The sequence below is a fragment of the Tripterygium wilfordii genome, chromosome 23, assembly GCF_013401445.1.
Source record: "Tripterygium wilfordii isolate XIE 37 chromosome 23, ASM1340144v1, whole genome shotgun sequence".
Classification (NCBI taxonomy): domain Eukaryota; kingdom Viridiplantae; phylum Streptophyta; class Magnoliopsida; order Celastrales; family Celastraceae; genus Tripterygium; species Tripterygium wilfordii.
Window position 1 is genome coordinate 11,573,460 of NC_052254.1, and position 22,988 is coordinate 11,596,447.

Consider the following 22,988-nt stretch of genomic DNA (forward strand, 5'->3'; position numbering starts at 1 on the left):
ATTCTTTTTGTTTCCATGTTCAGAGCACAATCTCGTAAATAATAATTTATGAATGAAAAAAAATTCCGATTTTGAAATCACTTATAAGCCTAAACTCGGACTGAAGATAAATTAAAGTGAACCAAAGTACAACACGAGCCACAAAGGTATTACTATTAATGGGAATAGAACTCAAGTTCTTATGATTTGACCCAAAAAATATTAACCATTATACTATTATCCAAATGGTTTAAGAGTAAGAGAACTCTTGAACATATCAATATACATACAAGCCAAAGAATAAAAAAAACCTAGAGGCTTTTGTTTTAGAGTAAAGTTGCAGTATTTAATTTAGGTAAGAAATTTATTACAATCTATCTGGTGGGGGGGTTTAAAGAAATTTCAAGCAATAACAGTGGTAGGCGGTAGCCAGTAGGAAGAAAACAAATATGCATCACTACTTGCAAGGCACTGGCTTGGGCATATTGTGTTTTTTAATTTAATATTCTATGAAGTCTAAGATGTGTTGGGCTGATATCACAAGGCACATACACAATGAGTTCCAACAATTTAGCTGATTCACTGGCAGCATCTTTCGGCAAGCGAAGCCTGTGAAGCTGTGTGATCATGAGATCATTCTCTGATGATACTTTGTTGCAGTAGTTATATTTCTTCATAATTGATATATATGTATGTCAGATTGTCAGTCACCATTATGAATCTGGCATTGTATATCTATTGTGGTTGAAGAATTCTATTGAAGAATATGATATAATGACTTTTTTCGCTAGCCAAGACGGCACTTTTGGATATTCAATATGGACTTAAACTCGGACTATTCAAATTAATCGCTTGGACCGAATCGACCAACTATCCGAACGGATTGGTTGGTTATCATCAAAGATACGTTAGTGAGGATTGATCAAAAAATCGACCGAAACTCTGGAAAAACCGATCAAACCGCCAATAACCGACCAATTGATCGGTTATTTTTATGTCACAAAACCAGGGGGAAGAAGACTGAACCCTACCCGCAAGTACAAAAGTTTTTTACCCGACGATAGAATAAATTGGGTTAAAATTCATCTCGTGACCACAAGGGTATCGCTTCCCATGAAAATCGATGTAATGACACTTCCTATGTTTTAAAAGAACAGAATTCTTCAAGTAGTTTATTAGTTCCTATATAATTCTCATACCAAGTACGAATAAGTTGTTCCCGAGTAGGTTATCAGAAGGGGCCAAATGCAGGCTAAAGATAGAATCTTTCAGTTCAAAATTGCATTATAGTAAAAAAAAGAAGAAAGAAAAGAACTAAAAGCCAAGATTTGTACACAAATATAGAACAGATTTCCTAGGATGGCATCCGGCACAGTAGAATATTATTCTTAAGGTTGTCTTTGTATACAAATACACACAGTATTTTCATGCATCAATGCTCTGATTCCCAAACAATGTAGCTGGTGTAAAGCTCGGCATCTAATTGCCTACAAGCTACAGCAGCATTGGAACAGCAGGCAGCAGCTCTTCAGCCTTTTTAGTTTCCACTGAAACACCATGAAAACACCACCAAGTTTGCTTAGTAAGGAACGGGTAGCCGAACTGTTGGAGGGCCAGACTTCATGTCTTCCACAATAAGTTTCAAGAGTTCCTGGGTTATAGGACCTTCTTTGCCTGCAGTACATCGCAAAATCACCGACACCCAAATCAGAAAAATAAAAACATCTTCTAACAGAAGACGTAATGCTTAACATAACTTGCAGTTGGAACTTCAAATGAAAAAGCAACCTTGTAAAGTTCTCCAATATTTCTTAGGTACTTTAAAGATGAAGAAATAAATAAAAAGCTTTTCAAGTTACACAAACCAGGAAACCGAAACAAATCAAAATTACACGGACACCAGAATCAGATGATCACTCATTTGAAACCAATTTACGAGAAATAATCCCATAGAAGTATCTCTGGAACAAAGTAACATATATAATTTCGCATGGTAAGTTACTTGAAATTTCTTACCGTCGCCAATGACCTGATCATCCCACTGCAGTATAGGGCGAACAAGAATTCCACTGCCAATTAACATCATCTCATCTGCTCCCTTCCCTTCCTCCACAGTCACATCTTGTACACTGATTTTAGATAATTTTCCTTCCCTTACCAATCCTTCAGCAAGTGCCAAAACTCTTCTAGCTGTGCATCCGCTCAAAATCTTGTCAAAGCGAGGCATCAGGAGCTCCTTCTCTCTAGTAACAAATGCCACATTCATATTAGGTCCTTCAGCAATAAACCCATCATTATCTAACCAAATAGCTGCAAATGCACCATATTCTTCAGCTTCCATCTTTGACAGTGCATTTGGAAGGTAATTCACACTCTTCATGATAGCAAATTGTTGCGGTTTAATAGGGACAGAGGAAGTTACTACCCTAACACCTTCTGCGTTAAACGGTGATTGATCTTGGATAACAATGGCATAAAGAGCTGGGCAATCACAGCCAGATGGAGATAGTTGAAAATCACCGGGTCCAACAGAGAGCCAGTATCTGAGAGATCCGTTCCTACACTGAGAAACAGTCACCGTCTTTATGAGTATACTCCTGATACTTTCCCTATCAAAAGGGAGGTTTATTTTGGCCATGGCCGCTGACCTTATAATGCGGTCAAGGTGCTGGTCCAGCTCATAGAGGTGCCTGAGAATTTGAAAATGTATGAGGAGGCCGATCAGCACTAACTAGCTTTGCAGCATAAGATACGCCTAAAATAGAATACTTTATTGAAACTGGATTATTTTAGTTCACAACTTTCAACAATTTTGAAAATAACTAAGAACTGGCATTCTTCACTTCAGTTGCCATGGTTTTTTTTTCTTGGCATAGAGGCTAAGGCACATGCGCTGGGCTAAAACTTACTATTTATTTCTAGAGCTTTAATAAGTTAAATTATGCATATCGACATTTATTTCTTGAGAAACAATGCACAAGCTTCAAAATCATTCACTGAAAGAAGTCCATCACATCACTCATCAGAGTCAAAGTATTGTAATAGAGTAATATGCACATGAGACAGTTGCTGCTCTCAGAGAAAAAAATAAGGAAAAAAATTACTTCCAATTTTACAACTGATAACACTAGGTGGAAGGAAACATCCAATGAAAAAGACTCATTTGGAGATGAGGAGCAGGAAGGGTAGATGTACACAGCCGTGCCCCTGCATTGCGAAGATAATGTTCTTGTAGTTTGAAACATGCTATGAAACATTTTGGTGATATACTAAAACTAGTTAATCTTAAAACTAGGCATGAAACATGTATTTGATGTCTCGTGCTGATATTAACAAGGTAATACTCTCAATTCACAGCAAAAAGAAAATCTGTCAAAAATTGCAGTTCCAATGCTAAATCTGAAAAAGACTGATAGTCTTTTGGAGGTCAAATTCACTAACCCGTCCATTATCGCAGCAGTATCAAAGACCCCATGACCTCTGTGGACCATGTGATCATCCACTGGGATCACCATGGCTGCTGGATCAGTTGTTATTCCACCAACAATGCTTGAATACATGGCTAGGAATTGCTGCTTGCCCGTATAATTGTCTCGAAATGTGTTTAGCCTTTCAATGACCTTAACAACAAACATACACACATATTCATTAGATAAAGTCACGTTTACAACTCCACAATTATAAAACATCATTAGTTCTGATTTATTTCTTGTAGCTCTAATCTATGTTTTACCATTTAGGATTTGATGAGCACAAAAATCCCATATATGTAAACAATAACAAAAACAAACCATTACAGACTTTCTGGTAAATAAAAGGAAGATGGAAAATTTACCTCTGGACAAGACAGAACAGGAACGTCGGACTTTGGAATACTAGAATCTGCAGACAAACAGACAGTGTGGTTTTTAGTTCCAACTTCCAAATTAATCAGCAACATCAATAACTTCAATGAGAACCTCGTACTCCCAGTTGATTGCATTCAAGAACTTACCAACCAAAGCTTCGGTTTGATGCGAACAGCAACTGACCTTCACTTTTCCAAACAATCGAGTCCTAGGACTGAGAAACAGAAGGTTTCCCTGAACTGCGATGGATTTATGCGAATGGTTACGGAGTTCAATAGATGGGTTCTGGGAGAGGGGTTTGGGGAGAGACGCCATTGAAGCAAAATCGTAAGAATTCACAGTATGAGCATCAAAGATCAACACTCTGTTATCAAATGTAGTTCGCCCTAGTGGGTTTGGTGGGGTGTCGCTGTTTGTCTGATCACGAGATTCCAAAGGAGACGACGATGATGAGTAGAAATTTTGCCGGCTTCCATAGTTGCAAGTACGGGTCTCATTCGCTTCGGTTTTTAATCATAATGAAAATGTCCAAATCAATTTGACAATCATATTTTAGAATCCATAATCAAATCATATATATTTGGATAACCAAATCGAAATAACCATATTTTTTAGATCGGATAGGATCGATTTTTGGTTTTTGAATAAATGAATAAATCTCAAATAGAATGAGAAAATAATTCATAATCGACTCCAACTCCATCTGATAAAGTTTAATAAAAATTCATGATAATTATAATAAATATATTATCTCAACACAATTAAATAAAAATAAATTTACAAGACTGAGAGAAATAATATGATCATGAAAAGAAAAGAAACATACATGAAGATGTCTCTTTATTTTCGTTTTAACAATAATCAATCTTAATATATATAAATTTTAAAATGATAAATCTCCATGAGTTTCAACTAATCAATCTTAATTTATAATTTGTTATCAAGATATAATCAGAGTTTTACAAATGCTACTTTGCCTCTCATATTCTAATATGTAACTTTTATATATATATATATATATATAATATCATATATGATGTATATATATATATAATATATTAATATTATTCAGTTTTTTCGGTTAAAACTATAACCGTAACTGAAAAAACCATAACCGTAAAAATATCCAAATATTTACTAAAATCATAACCTTATCCAAATAACCATATCCGAAAATTGAATAACCATGGTTATAGATTGGTTTCTCGGTTACAAATCGGTTGTGGACACCCTTAGTTGCAAGCAAACGATGTGAACTGAACAACTGAACATTACGCCATATAATAATGATAATACCCTTCAAATGGGCTGGGCTAGTTGGGGCCCAAATATAGGCTTTTACTAAATGGGCTAAGCCTTGCTTAGCTTGGGCCCTGGAGGGTGGAAAAAAGATCGATTCCGAATCGATTTTGAATCGAATGATAACATGTGTTTACGAAATTCTTACATCTTCGATCCTAATCCAAATTGAATTTCGAATATACTTAATTGATGAAACTCGAATTATTTAAATCTGGACATATAAATAAATACGAATGTAATCCGAATTAGGTGATCCGAACCTTATTTTAAATCAGACAAATTTTATGTTTGAATATGAACCTCCAACATATAATTCATGTTAAAACTTGATTTAATCCGAATTAGACATATTCCATCATTCAACCGCCTGATTCCAGGAGAGCTAAAGCGTAAAGCGCTGCCATCCGTGACGGAACAAAACCACCACGCACCTTCAACTTCAAGGCTTCTCTCATCTAGTCATCTTCCCCTCTAACGGACGTGAAATCACTCACAATTAGGGTTTCCCCGTTCTCTTCCTAGTTCAGAAATAAGATCTTCTCGTTTGTTGATTAGATTTTCCTGAATCTTATCATTTCGGGAAATTTCTAGCGGAGGTTACTGGAAACCGGAAGTTAGGATTAGTGTAGAAACCATTGACTCAATAGTTACAACTCTAGACCTTCTTGGTTACTGACTACAATTTACTGCAATTTGCAAAGCCTTTGTTATTGGATTCGATGGAAATCATCGGGGATGCGTTGCGGCAAGCTTTCATGCCCAAGCATGAGTATGAGAGTCTGCGAGAAGAAGATAAAGCATGGATCAAGCTACAGCGACCAGTTATTTTGGGTTTTGTGGCTGTCATTTGCCTTGTAATACTTGTAAGTACGTTTGTGAGCTTGAATATTGTTTTCCCCGGTGATAGTGGGAAGAGGCTTTTCTGTGGGGACCGGAGGTTGCAGCCTCTGCACATAAACGTGAAAGGAGGCGATTCAGATCTCTTCCCGGGAGCTTTTTATCTCACAGATCAGGAAACTGTGGATTATTACTGGATGGTAGTGTTTATTCCTTCCATGATTATTTTCATGGCATCGGCTGTGTACCTCATTGCTGGTAAGGAATTCTTTGCGTTTTTCTTTAATTTATTTTGGGTTATAATTTTATAAACAGACGATGGAATTTTGGCTACCGTGCCTTCTTATTTTTCCTATCTGTTCAATGTGTTCATAATGGAAACTTTTGCCAATTTTTAGTGGTTTTGTCAAATATAGATGGGTGGAGGAGTGGTCTTTTTTTTCCCCCTTCCTTTTAACATTTAAGGATGGGAAAGAGTTTTTGTAAGGCAATACTCCTGCTGAATTCTCCTTGAGCTTTGCAATGCCCAGGATATATTCCTACAAAACTGTCCTTATACTCACCAATGTCTATAACTCTCGGTTGGCCTATGTATATGAAATAATTTAGCAATTTGGTCAATGAGAAACCTCGAATTTGGTGCTAGTTAAGCATTTGGTGATCCAACTTTTGTAAGTTCATTTTGCTGAAAATATGCATTAACCATAGTGATGGATATACGATAGAATTGGTATTCCGTTCAAAAAAAAAAAAGAATTGCTATTAGGAAAGGAATACATTATTTATGGACGTTTGCAATTGAATCCTTAACAAAGAGGACCACGAGTGTGCTGATCTCTGGTCCATGTCTCCGGAAATTGATGGAAAAAAGTCAAAAACTGATTGGAATATCTTAGAAATATCCTTGCATAGACAAATGCATGTAAAAAAGGCAAAGCTCAGTTATGTCTAGCATGCCAAGTTGAAGGTATTGCTTGTAATGACTTTTAAAAAGTTCATTTTGTTTTTAGGGTGGTTATGACTTATGAGGTTGGTGGGTAGTCAATTTGGTTATTTCATCTGTTCATCAACATCATGCATCTTCATATGGTGTCGAAATTATTGCTTGCGATGACTTGGTCTAAGAGGTTCATTTTGTTTTTAGTGTTGTTATGAGGTTGGTGGGTAGTTTATTTGGTTATTTCATCTGTTCATCAACATCATGCATCAGCACATGGTGTTGAACTGCTGATAGCCTGATGATATGTTTGATAATCAGCCTGATAGTTTTTTAGCGATTCAGGGACGATTGTTTAGACTTTCTAAGCACAGCTTGGTTTTTTTATTCCACTATATCCCAATGATTTACTTGAGCGTTTGCCAAGTGTTTTACATCTGGTGCCTTATATTTAATAATATAATGTGCTCTTGGTTTTAACTTTTCTCAACTCTACATTTGTGTTTTAGGTTTTGGCCTACTTCCACTTTTCATTTGTATAAGCCTAACTTTGTTCCTCCACATCTATATAACATTATCTAAATTGAAAAGAAAAACCCAAAATTTCTGCCTGATTGGTCTCCCTTGGAATATAATCTTAACACTAAGAACCTTCCCCGAGTACCAGAGTCTGTGGCTCTGCCTTTTTTGCTTAATAAAATTGCATTTATCTATAAAAAAGGAAAAACCCCAGACACACACAATAACACTCAGAGATATTCCAGATGCATTCCACCCTTTAACTAACTCAGCTGTGCCACAGGCTTATATTGCTTTCAAATTTTCATGGTTTCAATCATGTTACAGGGATTACTGTCGCTTATTCTGCTCCAGCAAGGCATGGATGCTTGATGGTGGTTGAAAATAACTATTGTGCTTCAAAACGGGGTATGAACTTCAGTTTATATTTGACTTGGTTCTATAGAAAAATGGTGGTTCAATTTGATGTTATCTAGGAGGAAGGTAGAATACCGATGCGGTTTAAGTAAATCAATAGATAGTCTTGGTCCTATTGAAATTGTTAGTGTACGTGAAGATCCTATTCTGAATGATAGGGATAAAAAAATTCATCCTTGGAGTGATACTGACAGTTCTAGTTACAGTGGATGATAATGATTATAGGCATTCTTTGGCTAGCTCTTCTTCCCTCCCCCTCCTCGCCCAGACCAACCTCAAAATCTGATACGAAATACTTGGGATTTGACTGTCTTTCGACAAAGCACCCCAGAAATAGAATGTGAAGAAATGAGTTTGGTTAAACGAAAAAGGTGTCACTGACTTTGTCTATTCAGAAATTATGATGGAAGGAAAGGCAAAGGCTGCTGTAGAATTGGCTGATAGATTTCTTTTGGAATTGATTAACTTACTCAAACCTTGTTTCCATAATTTTTTCTCCTGTTTAATATTTCTGTTGAAATTGCTTGTTGAAGCCAACTTAGTTGCATGGCTTGATTTCACCTCTGCGTATTGTGGATGATTTTTGAGCTAATCTTGATGGATTGATTAATTTGATTCTTTCCTTTAAATACAATCGCATCTGTGCTCTTTTATGAGAGAATTGTTTGTTAGACTTGGCATCACGTGGGTTGCATTTGTCTTGACTTTCTTGTACCAATCTACAGGTGGGGTTCGTTGTCTCTCTATTTTGAATGCTGTTTTTGCCATCATCTTTGGTCTGCTAGCTCTGTTTCTTGGTTCAAGCCTCCTTACCCTTGGGAGTAGCTGTTCCTTGCCCTTGTTTTGGTGTTATGAGATTGCATCGTGGGGATTAGCCATTCTCTATGGTGGAACTGCTTTCTTTCTGAGAAGGAGAGCAGCTGTAATTCTTGACGAAGGAGATTTTAATGGTCGAAACCTTGGTGTGGAAATGTTGGAAGCAAATCCCTTGGAGGTCACACCAGAGCTAGAGAGGCGTGTCAGTGAAGGATTTAAGTCGTGGATGGGGCCATCCCTTCTCTCCTCTGATGAAGAAGATGAACCTGATAGCTACCAGGAAGTGCCTCCTCCATTATCTCTCACAGCTTCGAACAGGCAAAGAGCATGACCTTAAACCAGATATTCAGAACTGACCCAGCTTTTGGGGGCTGGGGTACCAAAAATGCATCAGCAGCTAATATCCCTCCCATCCAAAGGTTATGCCTTTTAAATTCACGTCTCTCTCATTTATTCTCCCTCGTGCACTTTTCCTCCCACCATAAACTCTTCCTTTCCTCTCTCTGTTTTTCCCTTTTCTTCGAAAAAAATCTTTCTATCTACAAGTATTGTTGTAAATGAAAGCGAGATTAGTTTATATAGATATATATATTAATCATTCACCAACAATCTAACATCTGTTGGCCCTTCAAAAGCATTTCACCATAGGTGGTTCATCAATTTTTCAGATGGAGCGGACGGCGGGTTCCGGGGATGCAGAACACAAGAGTTTTGAGTCTTGGATTGGGAGAGAAGAAGAATTTTTACTATTTGAGGACTGTTGGATTGTATGTAAATTGCAGTAGTTTTAGCAATCGGTCCAAGATGAGTTTGTCTACCGGTTTGGTCCTCTGTCAATTACCCCTTTGAAGCAGCATGACCAGTAACTGGTGGTTTGAGAATTGTTATTATGGTCTCTATGATTAATATGCTGAAATTGGTAAATTCACGAGGATAATTATAAGCCTGTATATTGCAAAATTTGTGCATTTTGATTCTTAATGTAAAGAACTGTTCTGTTTTTGTCGCTTATAAAAAAATAAAAAAAAAAACCCACTAACTCATACGAGACGAGGACCCATTAGTCTTCTTAGGTCTCTCCGACGACCAAGAGTCAGATTTATTTGACACGCAATCCTAATCGTTTTGTATTCGCGCCTTGACGTCGACACATACTCTCTCCTCTCATGGAGGCTCTAATCAGCGACTCCCATGGCGATTCCGTGTTCGATAATGTTCCTAGACCTCCAGATATTCCTCTGTATGCGGTAACACTTCTTCAAATGACGAGTTTCTCTTTATCTTTCAGTATCGTTTGCTTGTTTATTTACTCTCATTTTTTTCAAGTAGTCGCCATTGTTGCGAAATTGTTAAGACTGCTTTGTATAGTCGATACATTAGAAACTGAATTACGCTGATACCGGCTTGATTTCTTGCTGTTTTGCTTGGATAGTACTAGAGGTTCTACTACCCTGAGTCTCACTGGGCTTTTTATGGTTCTGCGCTAAGGTTGTATTGGAACATGATTTGATTTTATTCACGACTATGTGCTTGCATTTATGTATAAAAAAGATAATAGGTTGACTAATTGAATAAATCATTCTGTTATTGAGATTTTCTATGCTTATAGACCAGTAGCCAAGCAAAAGATACGTCTGAGCAATTTTAAATGTAATTAGAGTTTGATTAGAGCAAATCTTATGCAAAGAACTAAATCCAATTCCTGTGAGACTCGAAGAATCTGCCATGAACGTCCCTAAATTTGATTGTATTTTGATTAGTTGTCAAGTGAATGGATTGGGATTCTATACTTCTATTCAGCTCCTTCTATATTTTTCCATCATGAATCTCCAAATTTAAGCGGTATTCAAATTCCTCTTGAGAACTTTCAACTTTGATCAGAATTATCATGTCAACCTGATATTAGAATGGGTTAGAAGATAAGTATTATGTGCTGTCCCCTTGGGTGTGGCATTTATTCAAGTAACACTGTATCTCGGCTTGAATCTGTAGACATGATTTCATTGTATGGTTCAATTTTATTGAAACTAGTGCTATGTGATAATTATGTCATAATTTATTGATGTCGGCAATACATTTGACTTCTAAAGTTATGTTAAACAAACAGATGATTGCAGCTTACAATGAAGACCCTAGTCCAATCAAGCTGAATTTGGGTATTGGTGTATATCGGACAGAGGTTAGCGTCCTGTTTTAGCATGGTGGTTAGGATTTGCACAACAGTGATTCCTACTTAATGATCTGAGATTCCTTTTTGTATGTCTGAGCATTAGGAGCTGCATTTTACTGAAGAGGATGACTAATTTGTTCATGATTAAATGAACAAATGCTACCCAATGAATGTACTTCCTGTTGCTAGGATGACAGATTTGGATTTTCTATAATTGTTAGCCTATCATCACCAATCGGCAATAGCATTAGCTCCAACAATTTGGAGTACTGCTGTTATACCTGCAAAAGAGACTGTAAATTCATTATACAAAAATGATGATACAGTGACCAGGCACCATAACATGATGGCGCTTGCTGTGGTTGGCACGAAATTGGTGACTGCAACGACTGCGATAATGATCTTTTAGTTTAACTGAAATTGTGTAAACATGGCTTCTCTTCAATGCTACAATACTAATCTGATGTTATAAATTTTCTGAATTGATCCTCATGATATTACAGGATGGAAAACCTGTTCTTTTAAATGTAGTTAGACGGGTGGAGCAACTACTGGCTAATGACATGTAAGGTACTTCTTCGTAGCAACTTCACTCTACTTGAAATGGTGATTAACTTTCGATTTACATGATATTCAGATCTTCAAATAAGGAATATCTTCCCATCACTGGAATGCCTGAATTTAACAAATTGACTGCTAAGCTTATTCTTGGCGTAGACAGGTAAACCTATCCTAATGGACAACACAAGAAGTTGATTTTATTTTCATAAATCTGCCTTACTAGGACAGTATCATAGGTAATTCTCGAACATAGGAAATACTGCTGAGTAACAGAAGGAGTAGTATGCCATTGGTTGGTATTTCATGTTGTCTGTCTATACATGATTGTTACCTGAACTCTTATTGTAAGATCATCATTAGTCGTTGTTTTTATTGCTATTTTTCTGTTTCATCCACTTTACCATGCTATTGCTACCCTTTTCTTTGCTAATTGCATACTTCGTTTGCTTTGGAGATAGCCCTGCTATCAATGAGAACAGAGTGGCTACTGTCCAATGCTTGTCTGGCAGTGGATCAGTGAGGATTGGAGCTGAATTTTTGGCAAAACATTATCACCAAGTAAGCCGATATTTATACAGAAAATTTATCAGTTTTCCTTTCCAATATATCTTTTGATCTGATGCCATTAATCTTTATTGTGTAATTTGCCCTGCAGCGCATGGTATATATTTCCCAGCCAACTTATGGAAATCATCCAAATTTTCTGATAGCGGCAGGACTTGAAATGAAGACCTACCGTTACTATCATCCAACAAAACATGAGCTGGATTTTCAAGGTTAGGACTATATAAAAATATATATATCCATGTCAAAGTTTCTTGTGTCGTCTCATTCATCTTTTTTTTGTCATGTACTTTGTTCCAACCCCATATTTACCTGGATTTTGAAGTTAAGCTTATCTATTGCACTTGACATAAAAAATGTGAGGGAATTCTAAATTTTATGCTTTTTTATTAGTTTGGAACCGGGAAGTAATTATGATACAGAACACATCTTAATTACTGAAACAGTATCTTGATTTCCTTTACCAATCTATCTCCGTTATATTTATTAAGAATTTGGAAGTAATTATGATGTTGCTATCCTAGGTATCTGATGTTGGGTATGATTATTTTCATTACTCTTTGTGGCTTCTATTGATCAAGTTATAATCACTATGGTGACAACAGGAATGCTGGAAGATATTGGCTCTGCAACGTCAGGAGCCATTGTGCTTCTCCAAACCTCTGGTCATAACCCTACTGGTGTAGATCCAACTCTTCAGCAGTGGGAGCAGATCAGGCAGTTAATAAGAACGAAAGGATTGTTACCTTTCTTTGATTGTGCTTATCAGGTAGGCCTCCCTTTGGCTACAGCTAAAGGCTTCAGAGCTGCTTCTTTTTTAATATATATATATTTTTTTATTTTGGTTCTTTTAAACCTTCTGCTCAATCTAGGGTTTCGTAAGTGGGAATCTGGATATGGATGCAGAATCTGTTCGCATCTTTGTTGCTGATGGTGGTGAATGCCTTGCAGCTCAGTCTTATTCAAAGAACATGGGACTTTATGGTGAACGTATTGGAGCACTGAATATTGTAAGAAACTTGTAGTATTCCATCCTTGTGCAGCAGTCTGCATGATTGCAGCCGCTGGCTTGCAAAATCATTTTGTTATGCCATTGTTTCTCAATGAATACATGGAAAATTTTAATCTCGTTGCAGGCTACCTCCATGGTTTCCTTTGTCAGGTATCTGCTAATAATGAGTCCTGTGGCCATTTTGTGCCATGATCTTCAACGAAAAATTTTCTTTGTAGGTTTGCAAGACTGCGGATGTGGCAAGCCGGGTTGAGAGCCAACTGAAACTTATTATCAGACCCATGTATTCAAATCCACCCATGCATGGCGCATCCATCGTGGCAGCTATTTTGAAGGACAGGTGTTCAATTACTTGGCAAATTTATGTCTTTAGAGAATGAAACCTAATAATATATCCAGACACTGTAGTAGTATAGCCATTTTGACCCTGTTAGAGCTTTATTTGCAGGGAAATGTTCAATGAATGGATTATTGAATTGAAGGAAATGAGTAATCGTATCACTTGCATGCGCTGCCAACTCTTTGATGCTCTGTGCGATAGAGGTACCTTCATGTGAACTCTACTTGAACTTAAGTTTGTTTTGGGAAGTAGTTGGCGAATATTGGGGAATGGATAAGGTTGCCCCGACCTTCATGTCAGTAAAATTGCTTAAAATACTGCTGTTAGCTTGAAATCATTAAATCTCCAACGATAAATCAGGAGAAAATTATACTTGCTCTTTAGAAACGTCGTTGATAGATCAATAACCTGAAGTACTAGAAATTTATTTTCTATAGCTTGTTGAATTGTAAACATTGCTAAATTTGGTGTTTGGCCACTCAGGTTTGACTTTAACTAGCCAGGTGGAGCTTATCTACATAACTGAAATAAAACAAGTAATGATTGTAATCAGGCTTGGACTTGCTGCAGGTGTTACTTACACGCAGAAATTGTTTTGTTTATCGGTAATTTACTGACTGACAATGCTTTGAGTCAGCCATAAACACAATGTGTGTTTGAAGAAAGTAAAAGAAGGTAAGCAAGAAATGCTGTGTTGGGATAAACTCTTGAACCTATGAGCATCTCTCTACTATGCACAGGTACTCCTGGCGACTGGAGCCACATTACCAGGCAGGTTGGAATGTTCACTTTCTCTGGCTTGAATGAAGCACAAGTTTCCTTTATGGCCAAAGAATACCACATCTACATGCCACCTGACGGGTAAGACATTTCGTCCTCTGGACTTCATTTTTCATTGGAAAGATTTCTCTTTCAAGTGTGTAAGATCATTGGTCACTCAGAAGTAAGATCTTAAGTGAAAATTTGGAATAATATAAAAATTCTATTACGTTGGATGTCATACATGAAGTAGCTTTGAGTTCGAGACATATACTCGTATCTCCCCTTTTTACAATTTAAAAGCAAAGTTTGAAATTTTTGAGCATTGTAGTGTAGGCTTGGATGGTTGCGAGTAATTATTAACTTTGGAGAAAACAATGGTTATTATTAGCCATAAATGGTGGATGAATTCTCTCTGATATTATTTGGTCAAGTGTGATTGTTCTCTAAAGTATAATCTTAGAGTTGGTTTTCTCGAATCACATTTGTTATATGAGCAGGCATATCCTTTTGGTTTCGGGTTTGGGGGCGCTAGAGCTCCTTGATTTGTGTCAATTTCAGTTTTCTAGCTTCATTGTTACTTTGCTTATGAAAAATTTGATGAGAAGACATTCGCTCTATCTTGCAGGAGGATTAACATGGCAGGCCTAAGCGAGAATTCAGTCCCTCATCTTGCCGATGCCATTCATACAGCGGTTACCCGTGTCATATAAATCATTGGCAGTGTTCTTACAAACCACCTGTTATCTTGGAGATAGGTGGATCGAATTGAGAGATTGTGACAAGATCATTATCTTCCTACATGTTACATTTAACATTTCCCCAAAACATGAACAATGAAATGTTCTTCGCACGTCTAGAATGGTCTGGCAGAAAAATAATTACTTGAAGTTGAGATTGACAAAACCTACTCAGATACCTGGTCAACTCACTGGGCGTTCCTATGAACTTATTACTTATCAGATAGTTGCAAACTTGCCCCTTTAAGAAGGGTACTTGGACATTCAAATGGAATGGGCCTAACGTTTGGCCCATCAAAAAAAAGCCCCTACCGGCCTGTAAGATATGGATTTTGTTCAACTTGAAGTGGTAACTCGCAAGGAAAATTGACATTGGTGTAGGTGTCTAGTTCTTAGCTATAATTTTAGTTACAATTCTTGCTCAAAATTATGTTTTAAAATATGTTATCGATTATTTTGTTATTTATAATGTTCGTAAATAATAGATCCTGAATTCTAAATCGAAAGGGATAAAGAGCTTCAATTTTTTGTTACAATTGTAATTATATTTCTTTCTCAAAATTATCTTAAATCATTATTAACAAAAAAAAAAATTGGAGTCCCTTCTAGCTTTATAACTACTGAGATGATGAAATGTCATTAGTCAATTGTCAGCTATGGCCCTCTGAGATAATGCCACGTGTCAAAACTGCCATCGTGGCGGAGATGACCCGTAAAGCATAATGGAACCTTTATACTCGTGCCGCAAAAGAGATTTGGATGTCTTTGGTATCTCATTCAATATTTTTATCTTTCAGGGATGAATTTTCCATTTTTGGACGTATTAGGTGTGGACGTGTGGTTTTCCTCATGTAAAATTACGACAACTGCTGAGGACAAAACGGTAAAAGACTACAAAATAGGGCCCACGGATGACAACCACTAGCGTTCCGCCTACTTCAGTCGCCGCGAAAGTTCAGTACAACCGTTTTTAAGTTTTCTTCGTCTCGAGGGGACGAAATCTGAAGAGTTATTGGAGCGAGTTTACGTGCCAAGACGCTGAAAATGGCTTATCCCTCGCCGACTGATCGTAGAATTAGCGCTCTGGCCGGACACCTCTCCGGTGTCTCTCCGTCGTTGGCGATGAATGTCTGTGCCTCTCCGACCTCTTCCTCCTCTCGCGGAAACTCTGTTTTCGATCACCTTGTTCAAGCACCCGAAGATCCAATCCTTGGTGTACTTTTCTCTCTTCCTCTCTGTCGCTCGCAGTTATGTGAATAATCGTTTTGAATTAACTTGAATTTAGTTTTGATTCGTTTTGCTGTGACAAGTTAGGTGACTGTTGCGTTTAACAAAGATCCAAGCCCTGTCAAGTTGAATTTGGGCGTTGGCGCTTATCGTACTGAGGTAATCTTATCTAATTCGTTCATTATTTGCGCTTCTCACACTGTGAAGCTTGAACATAGTGATACTTTATGTCTATCAGCTATTGTTAGGATCTTAAGATTTACACATGATCGGAAAGGCAATTTTATACTTCATACTTCATAGTGAACTGTTACTGGGAAGGCATGTGCACGACACTTATATGAATATGTCCCGTTTATTGCATAACAGGAAGGCAAACCTCTCGTTCTGAATGTGGTGAGAAGAGCCGAGCAGCTGCTTGTTAATGATAGGTGAAATAATATGGTCGTTATTCTTTTGTGTCATTTCTTTGTGGCAGTGGTATGCTTATGTTTTCAAAGATATTCAGGTCTCGAGTCAAGGAATATCTTCCCATTGTTGGTTTGGCAGAATTCAATAAATTGAGTGCCAAGCTCATTTTTGGTGCTGACAGGTACATAATTTCTTTTTTTTTGGGTAATAATTTGAGTTACTAGTCTATTTACAGTATTTTCATTAATTTCTACGACTCTGCGTATCTGAATTGGTTTGTTTTCTCCTGTGAAAATAGCCCTGCTATTCGAGAAAACAGGGTTACTACTGTGCAGTGTTTGTCAGGTACTGGCTCCTTGAGAATTGGAGCTGAGTTCTTAGGAAAACATTATCATCAAGTAAGTTCTCACATATATCATTGATTATAGTGTTGTAGCCATATGGATTCATTTTTTTTTTTTCATTCATCATATATACTCGGATGTTTGCCTCTTGCAGCACACAATATACATTCCAGCCCCAACATGGGGGAACCACCCAAAAATTTTCGCTCTGGCTGGTTTATCTGTGAAGACATACCGCTACTATGATCCAGCGACACGTGGGCTGAACTTCCAAGGTCCACCAGGGAATAATTTATCTAATATCATATCCTAAACTCTGAAGTACTGTATCAAAGTATGATCTAGTGTGTTTAGTGAAGCTTTTGGTTTTCAGACAACTGATGCGTGTAGATCTTTCCAGTCCATCCACCCAGAGGGTGGCAGAGAGCTCTGGCTGGTTTAGGCATCACTTTGTAGGTTCAAAACTCACCCTTCTTCTAACTCCATTTCAAAATTGATGGCTCTTCCTTATTTCTACTTTAGGGGCATGTACAATGAATGGACTATTGAGTTGAAGGCAATGGCTGACCGTATTATCAGCATGCGCCGGCAACTTTTTGATGCCTTGCGTGCTAGAGGTAAGCAGTTCTCATGTGTGCTTTGTGATCTACTGCTCCGTTGATCATGTGCTAAACTTTACCCGTATTTGTTTTCTATGATGAACTCAGTCTTTGTAATTCATCTCTAAAACCCTAAATTCTTCTCTTAAATGGCTTTTTCCCAACTACTTTTCATGTTTCGTGTGCATTTTTTTATTGCTGAATTGGTGGAAGGTTTGTTCTGAATCATTAGGCATGAAGCAGTATCCTGATCCTTGTGGCCGTAGTTGTTGATGTCTTTATGTGGAGAAACTGTGTGAAGGGCCTTTTTTTTTTTTTCCCTTGAAAGTATGAATCTTGGACTAGTTTCATAACTGGACATAAATTCGTAAGGACACAATGGGTTGGGGAAATTGCTCCAGCTTATACGTTAGTGTATGTGGGCCTTGAGTGAATACTAAGTAGTTGGGTATTTGGCTTACGGTACTGAAGGCATTAAAATATAATGCACCAAGAAAACATAGAACATGCAAGATATACCTGTTGGGTGCGTACTTATTGACATTAAATCCTCACATTATGGCCAACTTTGCTCCTCAAATTATGGCATAATTTGCTGCTCAAATTATGGATCAAATTATGGAACATTTGTCTTAGGGTGTAATGTTTGATCCCTATATATATGAGGTTGTAATTGTAATGTTAAATCAATATACATACACACCAAATATTGCCTCTATTCTCTACAATTGCTTCTATTTTTTCTACATGGTATCGGAGCAGGTCATGTTGTAGAAGAAACATTACAGGGAGATATGGTAAATTACACCTCAAATCCAATTTCCCTTATAAATGAGTTTGCAACCTATCTTCAGGAAAAGGGAAGAGTAAATTACACCTCAAATTCCACAACCCTCCTTGGTAAGTTTGCTGGGTTCTTATCAGACTCGAGACATCAATCCAACGACAACTTTGAAGGTATTCTCAGTGCATTCTCTACTGCTATAGAATTTAATACCGTGCATGATTTTTGGATTGTTGATTCTGGTGCCACCGATCATATGACAAATAAATTAACCAATTTGTCTGACTTCAAAAAATTTTCTACTCCATCCCATGTGTCAATTGCCAATGGGAATGGTGTTCCTGTTCTTGGTGAAGGTAAACTTAAATTGTTGTCTAAAGATGTGACTTCAATGGCTTTATATGTTCCATCTTTTCCAGTCAAGTTACTTTCGGTTAGAAAACTCACTCAAGCTTTAAATTGTTGTGTTATATTTCTTCCTCATGAGTTACTTTTTCAAGATCTTGTCACCAAGAAGATCATTGGTAGAGGATTTTTTCTACAAGGTCTCTAATACATCTCAGGAAATTTTCAACCTAGCAAAAGTACTCAAGTCTCGTTTTTTCCTTCTTCCTCGGCCGATCATGTTCTCTGACATCAACGTTTAGCACATCCTTCAGATAATATTCTCACTAAATTGTTGCCAAATGTTGATACCAAATATTTTTCTTGTGAAATTTGTCATTTGTCAAAATCTACTAGACTACCTTTTGTGTCTTCTTCTTCTAGAACTACTAGAATGTTTGAACTTGTTCACTCCGATATTTGGGGACCTACTCTTGAATCAATTGATGGTTTTAAATATTTTGTTACATTTATTGATGATTTCTCACGTGTTACTTGGGTGTACTTGTTGAGATCAAAAAGTGAAGTTATGAATATCTTCAAAGATTTTCATATGCTTGTTCAGACTCAATTTTCCTCTAAAATTCAAACACTTCGTTCTGATAATGGCACAGAATTCATGTCTAAAAATATGACACAATATTTATATTCTCATGGCATTGTGCATCAGACTAGTTGTGTTGGTACTCCTCAACAGAACGGAGTAGCAGAACGCAAAAATAGAGACTTGTTGGAAAAAACTCATGTATAAAAATATGACACAGTATTTATATTCTCATGGCATTGTGCATCAGACTAGTTGTGTTGGTACTCCTCAACAGAACGCAAAAATAGAGACTTGTTGGAAAAAACTCGTGCTTTGATGCTTCACATGCATGTTCCAAAAGTTTTTTGGTCTTATGGAGTATTAGCAGCAGTTTATATCATTAATCGGCTTCCGAGCCGAGTGTTGTCTTTTAAATCTCCCCTTGAAGTTTTGCAGGAGAAAACTATTGATGTGTCTCACTTGAAAGTATTTGGTTGCACTTGCTTTGTGCATATACAAACAGCTCATCGTGATAAGCTTGATGCCCGAGCTGCTAAGTGTATTTTTCTGGGGTATTCTTCGACCCAGAAGGGGTATAAATGTTATCATCCTGATTCTCGAAGATTATTTGTCTCCAGAGATGTTATGTTTGAAGAAGCAACACCTTATTATACAAATTCTGAAGATGATTTAGAGGACGTGTTTCCCTTGCCTATATCCGAGATTATTTCTGAAGGGGTTCCTCACAAGCCTAATATTGCTGAGTTTATTCCGCACAAGGCCGCTGAAAATCCTCCAACTGGACAGGCTGAACTCCTTCCAAATGTGCTAGCTGAAAATCTGGTTGAAAATCCTCCAGCCGAACAGCCCGAGAATCTCCAAGATGTGCATGTGCTTGCTTCCACTAATAATCATGAGGTGCTTGCTTCCACTAATAATCATGAGGTTTCACCATCATTGGTTCGACGGAATCCTACTCGAAACCGCGTCCCTCCAACAAAACTTCAAGATTACGTCACTTTTTCTGCTTGTCGTCCTCTCTCCAAGTATGTCACTTATCATCGTCTTTCCTCAACTCATGTGGCATTTCTCACCGCTATTTCTACTGTTCATGAACCTAAGAATTTCAAGGAAGCAAATTCTCAGGAAATATGGCGACAAGCTATGGGTGAAGAGCTTCAAGCTCTAGCTGAAAATCAGACTTGGAGTGTTGTTAAACTTACTTCTGGAAAACAACCAGTGGGGAGCCGCTGGGTATATAAAACTAAATTTCACTCGGATGGCACCATTGACAGGCATAAAGCTCGCCTTGTGGCCCAGGGATTTACTCAAACCTTTGGTGTGGATTACAAAGAGACGTTTGCACCTATTGCTAAGATGAATACAGTGCGTACTCTCCTTTCAGTTGCCGTAAATTGTGGATGGTCTATGAGTCAAATGGACGTCAAAAATGCTTTCCTTCATGGGGATCTTGAAGAAGAAGTCTATATGAAACTACCTCCAGGACATCCACAGAGTTCGGATTCTTCTTTGGTTTGTCACCTACACAAATCAATCTATGGGTTGAAACAATCTCCGCGTGCTTGGCACGCCAAGTTAAGTACCGTTCTTCAAGAGGTTGGTTTCTCTCGCAGTACAGCTGATTCTTCCTTGTTCATTCGTCATTCTTCCAATACTATAGTGGTGGTCCTAATTTATGTTGATGATCTTATTATTGCTGGGAATAGTATTGATGTTATTTCTCAACTCAAAACCACTCTTCAATCTCGATTTCCTATTAAGGATCTTGGTTCCTTAAATTACTTTCTTGGCATTGAAATGGCAGTTTCCAGCAAAGGTTTATTTCTAAATCAAATGAAGTATATTCTTGATTTGCTAGAGGAAACCGAAATGATGAATTCAAAACCAGCATCCACTCCACTGGATAGCAAATTAAATCATGATACAGCCAGTGAACCTTTACAAGGAGTTAGTGATTACCAACGGTTGGTTGGTAAGCTCATTTATCTCACTATTACTCGACCTGACATTGCTTATGGTGTAAGTCTTGTTAGCCAGTTCATGCACGCTCCTACTCTTTTCCATTTGGGCATTGTCAAACGAATCTTACGTTATCTCAAGGGTTCTATTGGTCGTGGCATAGTTCTAGCTAAGCACGGTCACTTACGGATTACAGGATATAGTGATTCTGATTGGGCTGGAAATGCCCTTGATCGAAAGTCCACTTCCGGCTATTGTATGTTTGTTGGTGGAAATCTTGTTTCTTGGCGTAGCAAAAAACAACAAGTGGTTGCTCGTTCTAGTGCTGAAGCTGAATATCGTGCAATGGCATCCAGTGCATGTGAACTAATATGGCTTAAGAGTTTGCTCGCAGATTTGGGCTTTCCAAGTAGTCTTCCTACGACTCTTTTTTGTGATAATCAGGCTGCTATGCATATTGCTGCTAATCCCGTGTTTCATGAACGCACAAAACATATTGAAGTTGATTGTCATTTTATTCGTCATCAAGTTCAGAATCAAGTTATTCAAACAGTTTACACTCGAAGCCATGATCAACTTACTGATTTTTTTACAAAGGTTCTGTCTTCTGGTCATTTTCACCGATTATTGTCCAAGCTTGGATCAATCAATCCTCTTGATCCAGCTTGAGGGGGAGTATTGACATTAAATCCTCACATTATGGCCAACTTTGCTCCTCAAATTATGGCATAATTTGTTCCTCAAATTATGGCATAATTTGCTCCTCAAATTATGGATCAAATTATGGAATCTTTGTCCTATAATTTGCTCCTCAAATTATGGAACCTTTGTCCTATAATTTGCTCCTCAAATTATGGAACATTTGTCTTAGGGTGTAATGTTTGATCCCTATATATATGAGGTTGTAATTGTAATGTTAAATCAATATACATACACACCAAATATTGACTCTATTCTCTACAATTGCTTCTATTTTTTCTACAGTACTTGAAACAGAAATATTGACCTTTGAATGCAATGTGCTCAAAAGTCTCTTTAATCTGGCGATTTATTCTAATCTTCGTGTGTATGTCATGTCACCTCAACATCTGGCAGGTACACCTGGTGATTGGAGTCACATTATCAAGCAAATTGGAATGTTTACTTTCACAGGAGTGAATTCAAAGCAAGTCGCCTTTATGACTGAAGAATACCATATCTACATGACTTCTGACGGGTAAGGAACTTTTTAAAATTCACATCATCTCGATCATATACAGTTGGGTATTTTACCTTTGATGTGACGAAAGCAGATAATTCACGTCGATTTTTTTCACAAATCTTTAGCCTTCGTATAATCTTGGCTATTTTTATAGAGTACTGAAAGGCTTAAGGTCTCAATAGTGCTTTTACAAGAGAGTGAACCTAGTGATATGCTTCTTGGTGTAGGAGGATTAGCATGGCAGGTCTTAGCGCTAAAAGAGTCCCGCATCTTGCAGATGCAATTCATGCTGCGATCACGCGTGTTTCCTAGGTATGTTATTTGCAATTCACTACTCGATTCCTTTCTCTCTGTTCCTGTTGTTTTGATGCAATAATTTTCACCTCAACAAATCGGATGGATTTATTGTCGGTTCTGTATGTATTATATGTTGTTTCGTTTGTATGCACCAGAACTGTAGGAGCTGTAGGGCTTAAAAGTCCTCGAAATCATGTAGCTAACTCTTGTTGGGGTGGTTTTGAAATAATTTTCCAGAGGAATGCATGCTTTGAACCAAAAACTGAAGAGTGCCTCGCAGAGTGGTTATTCTGTAAGTTGCGTAGCAGGCTGCAAAAATATAGCATCGGTAGAGGTAAACTGGGCCTTATGATTTGGGCTTACTTTGTCTGTGCCTACTGCCCAGCCTAATATAAGATCGGGCCATCCTTTTTGCCTAAGCCCTTAATTTCGTT

At 37.6% G+C, this 22,988-nt stretch overlaps 4 protein-coding genes across 6 annotated transcripts; 3 read left to right on the forward strand and 1 right to left on the reverse strand.

Moving 5' to 3' along the window:
• Window positions 1–1,306: 1,306 nt before the first annotated feature.
• Window positions 1,307–5,584, reverse strand: LOC119992812 (D-amino-acid transaminase, chloroplastic-like). The gene is made up of 7 exons (XM_038839595.1): window positions 5,561–5,584; window positions 4,992–5,091; window positions 3,974–4,327; window positions 3,815–3,861; window positions 3,421–3,599; window positions 1,996–2,669; window positions 1,307–1,653 (listed from the first exon to the last, which is right to left on the reverse strand). The coding sequence occupies exons 1-7, from the start codon at window positions 5,582–5,584 to the stop codon at window positions 1,559–1,561; spliced, it is 1,473 nt and encodes a 490-aa protein (XP_038695523.1). The 3' UTR covers window positions 1,307–1,558.
• Window positions 5,521–9,655, forward strand: LOC119992583. Of its 2 annotated transcripts, XR_005466411.1 has the most exons (4): window positions 5,521–6,224; window positions 7,750–7,830; window positions 8,565–9,074; window positions 9,324–9,655. XR_005466411.1 is itself a non-coding variant. In XM_038839356.1 (3 exons), exons 1-3 carry the CDS (start codon window positions 5,849–5,851, stop codon window positions 8,984–8,986), a joined length of 879 nt encoding a protein of 292 aa, XP_038695284.1. In that variant the 5' UTR covers window positions 5,521–5,848; the 3' UTR covers window positions 8,987–9,655. The 2 variants fall into 2 exon arrangements, 1 of the variants encoding a protein (XP_038695284.1); XM_038839356.1 differs by having other exon boundaries at window positions 8,565–9,655.
• A 51-nt stretch (window positions 9,656–9,706) lies between these two features.
• LOC119992582 (aspartate aminotransferase, cytoplasmic-like) lies at window positions 9,707–15,173 on the forward strand. 2 transcript variants are annotated; one of them, XR_005466410.1, is made up of 12 exons: window positions 9,707–9,902; window positions 10,763–10,834; window positions 11,329–11,390; window positions 11,463–11,546; window positions 11,845–11,944; window positions 12,042–12,162; window positions 12,556–12,719; window positions 12,823–12,960; window positions 13,181–13,302; window positions 13,411–13,505; window positions 13,873–13,977; window positions 14,043–14,163. XR_005466410.1 is itself a non-coding variant. In XM_038839355.1 (12 exons), the coding sequence occupies exons 1-12, from the start codon at window positions 9,822–9,824 to the stop codon at window positions 14,772–14,774; spliced, it is 1,245 nt and encodes a 414-aa protein (XP_038695283.1). In that variant the 5' UTR covers window positions 9,712–9,821; the 3' UTR covers window positions 14,775–15,173. The 2 variants fall into 2 exon arrangements, 1 of the variants encoding a protein (XP_038695283.1); XM_038839355.1 differs by lacking the exon at window positions 13,873–13,977 and adding an exon at window positions 14,690–15,173 and having other exon boundaries at window positions 9,712–9,902.
• Window positions 15,174–15,752: 579 nt separating this feature from the next.
• On the forward strand, window positions 15,753–22,821 carry LOC119992813 (aspartate aminotransferase 3, chloroplastic-like). Its single transcript, XM_038839597.1, has 9 exons — window positions 15,753–16,016; window positions 16,116–16,187; window positions 16,398–16,459; window positions 16,537–16,620; window positions 16,738–16,837; window positions 16,938–17,092; window positions 17,240–17,400; window positions 22,152–22,272; window positions 22,485–22,821. Exons 1-9 carry the CDS (start codon window positions 15,846–15,848, stop codon window positions 22,567–22,569), a joined length of 1,011 nt encoding a protein of 336 aa, XP_038695525.1. The 5' UTR covers window positions 15,753–15,845; the 3' UTR covers window positions 22,570–22,821.
• The last annotated feature ends 167 nt before the right edge of the window (window positions 22,822–22,988 follow it).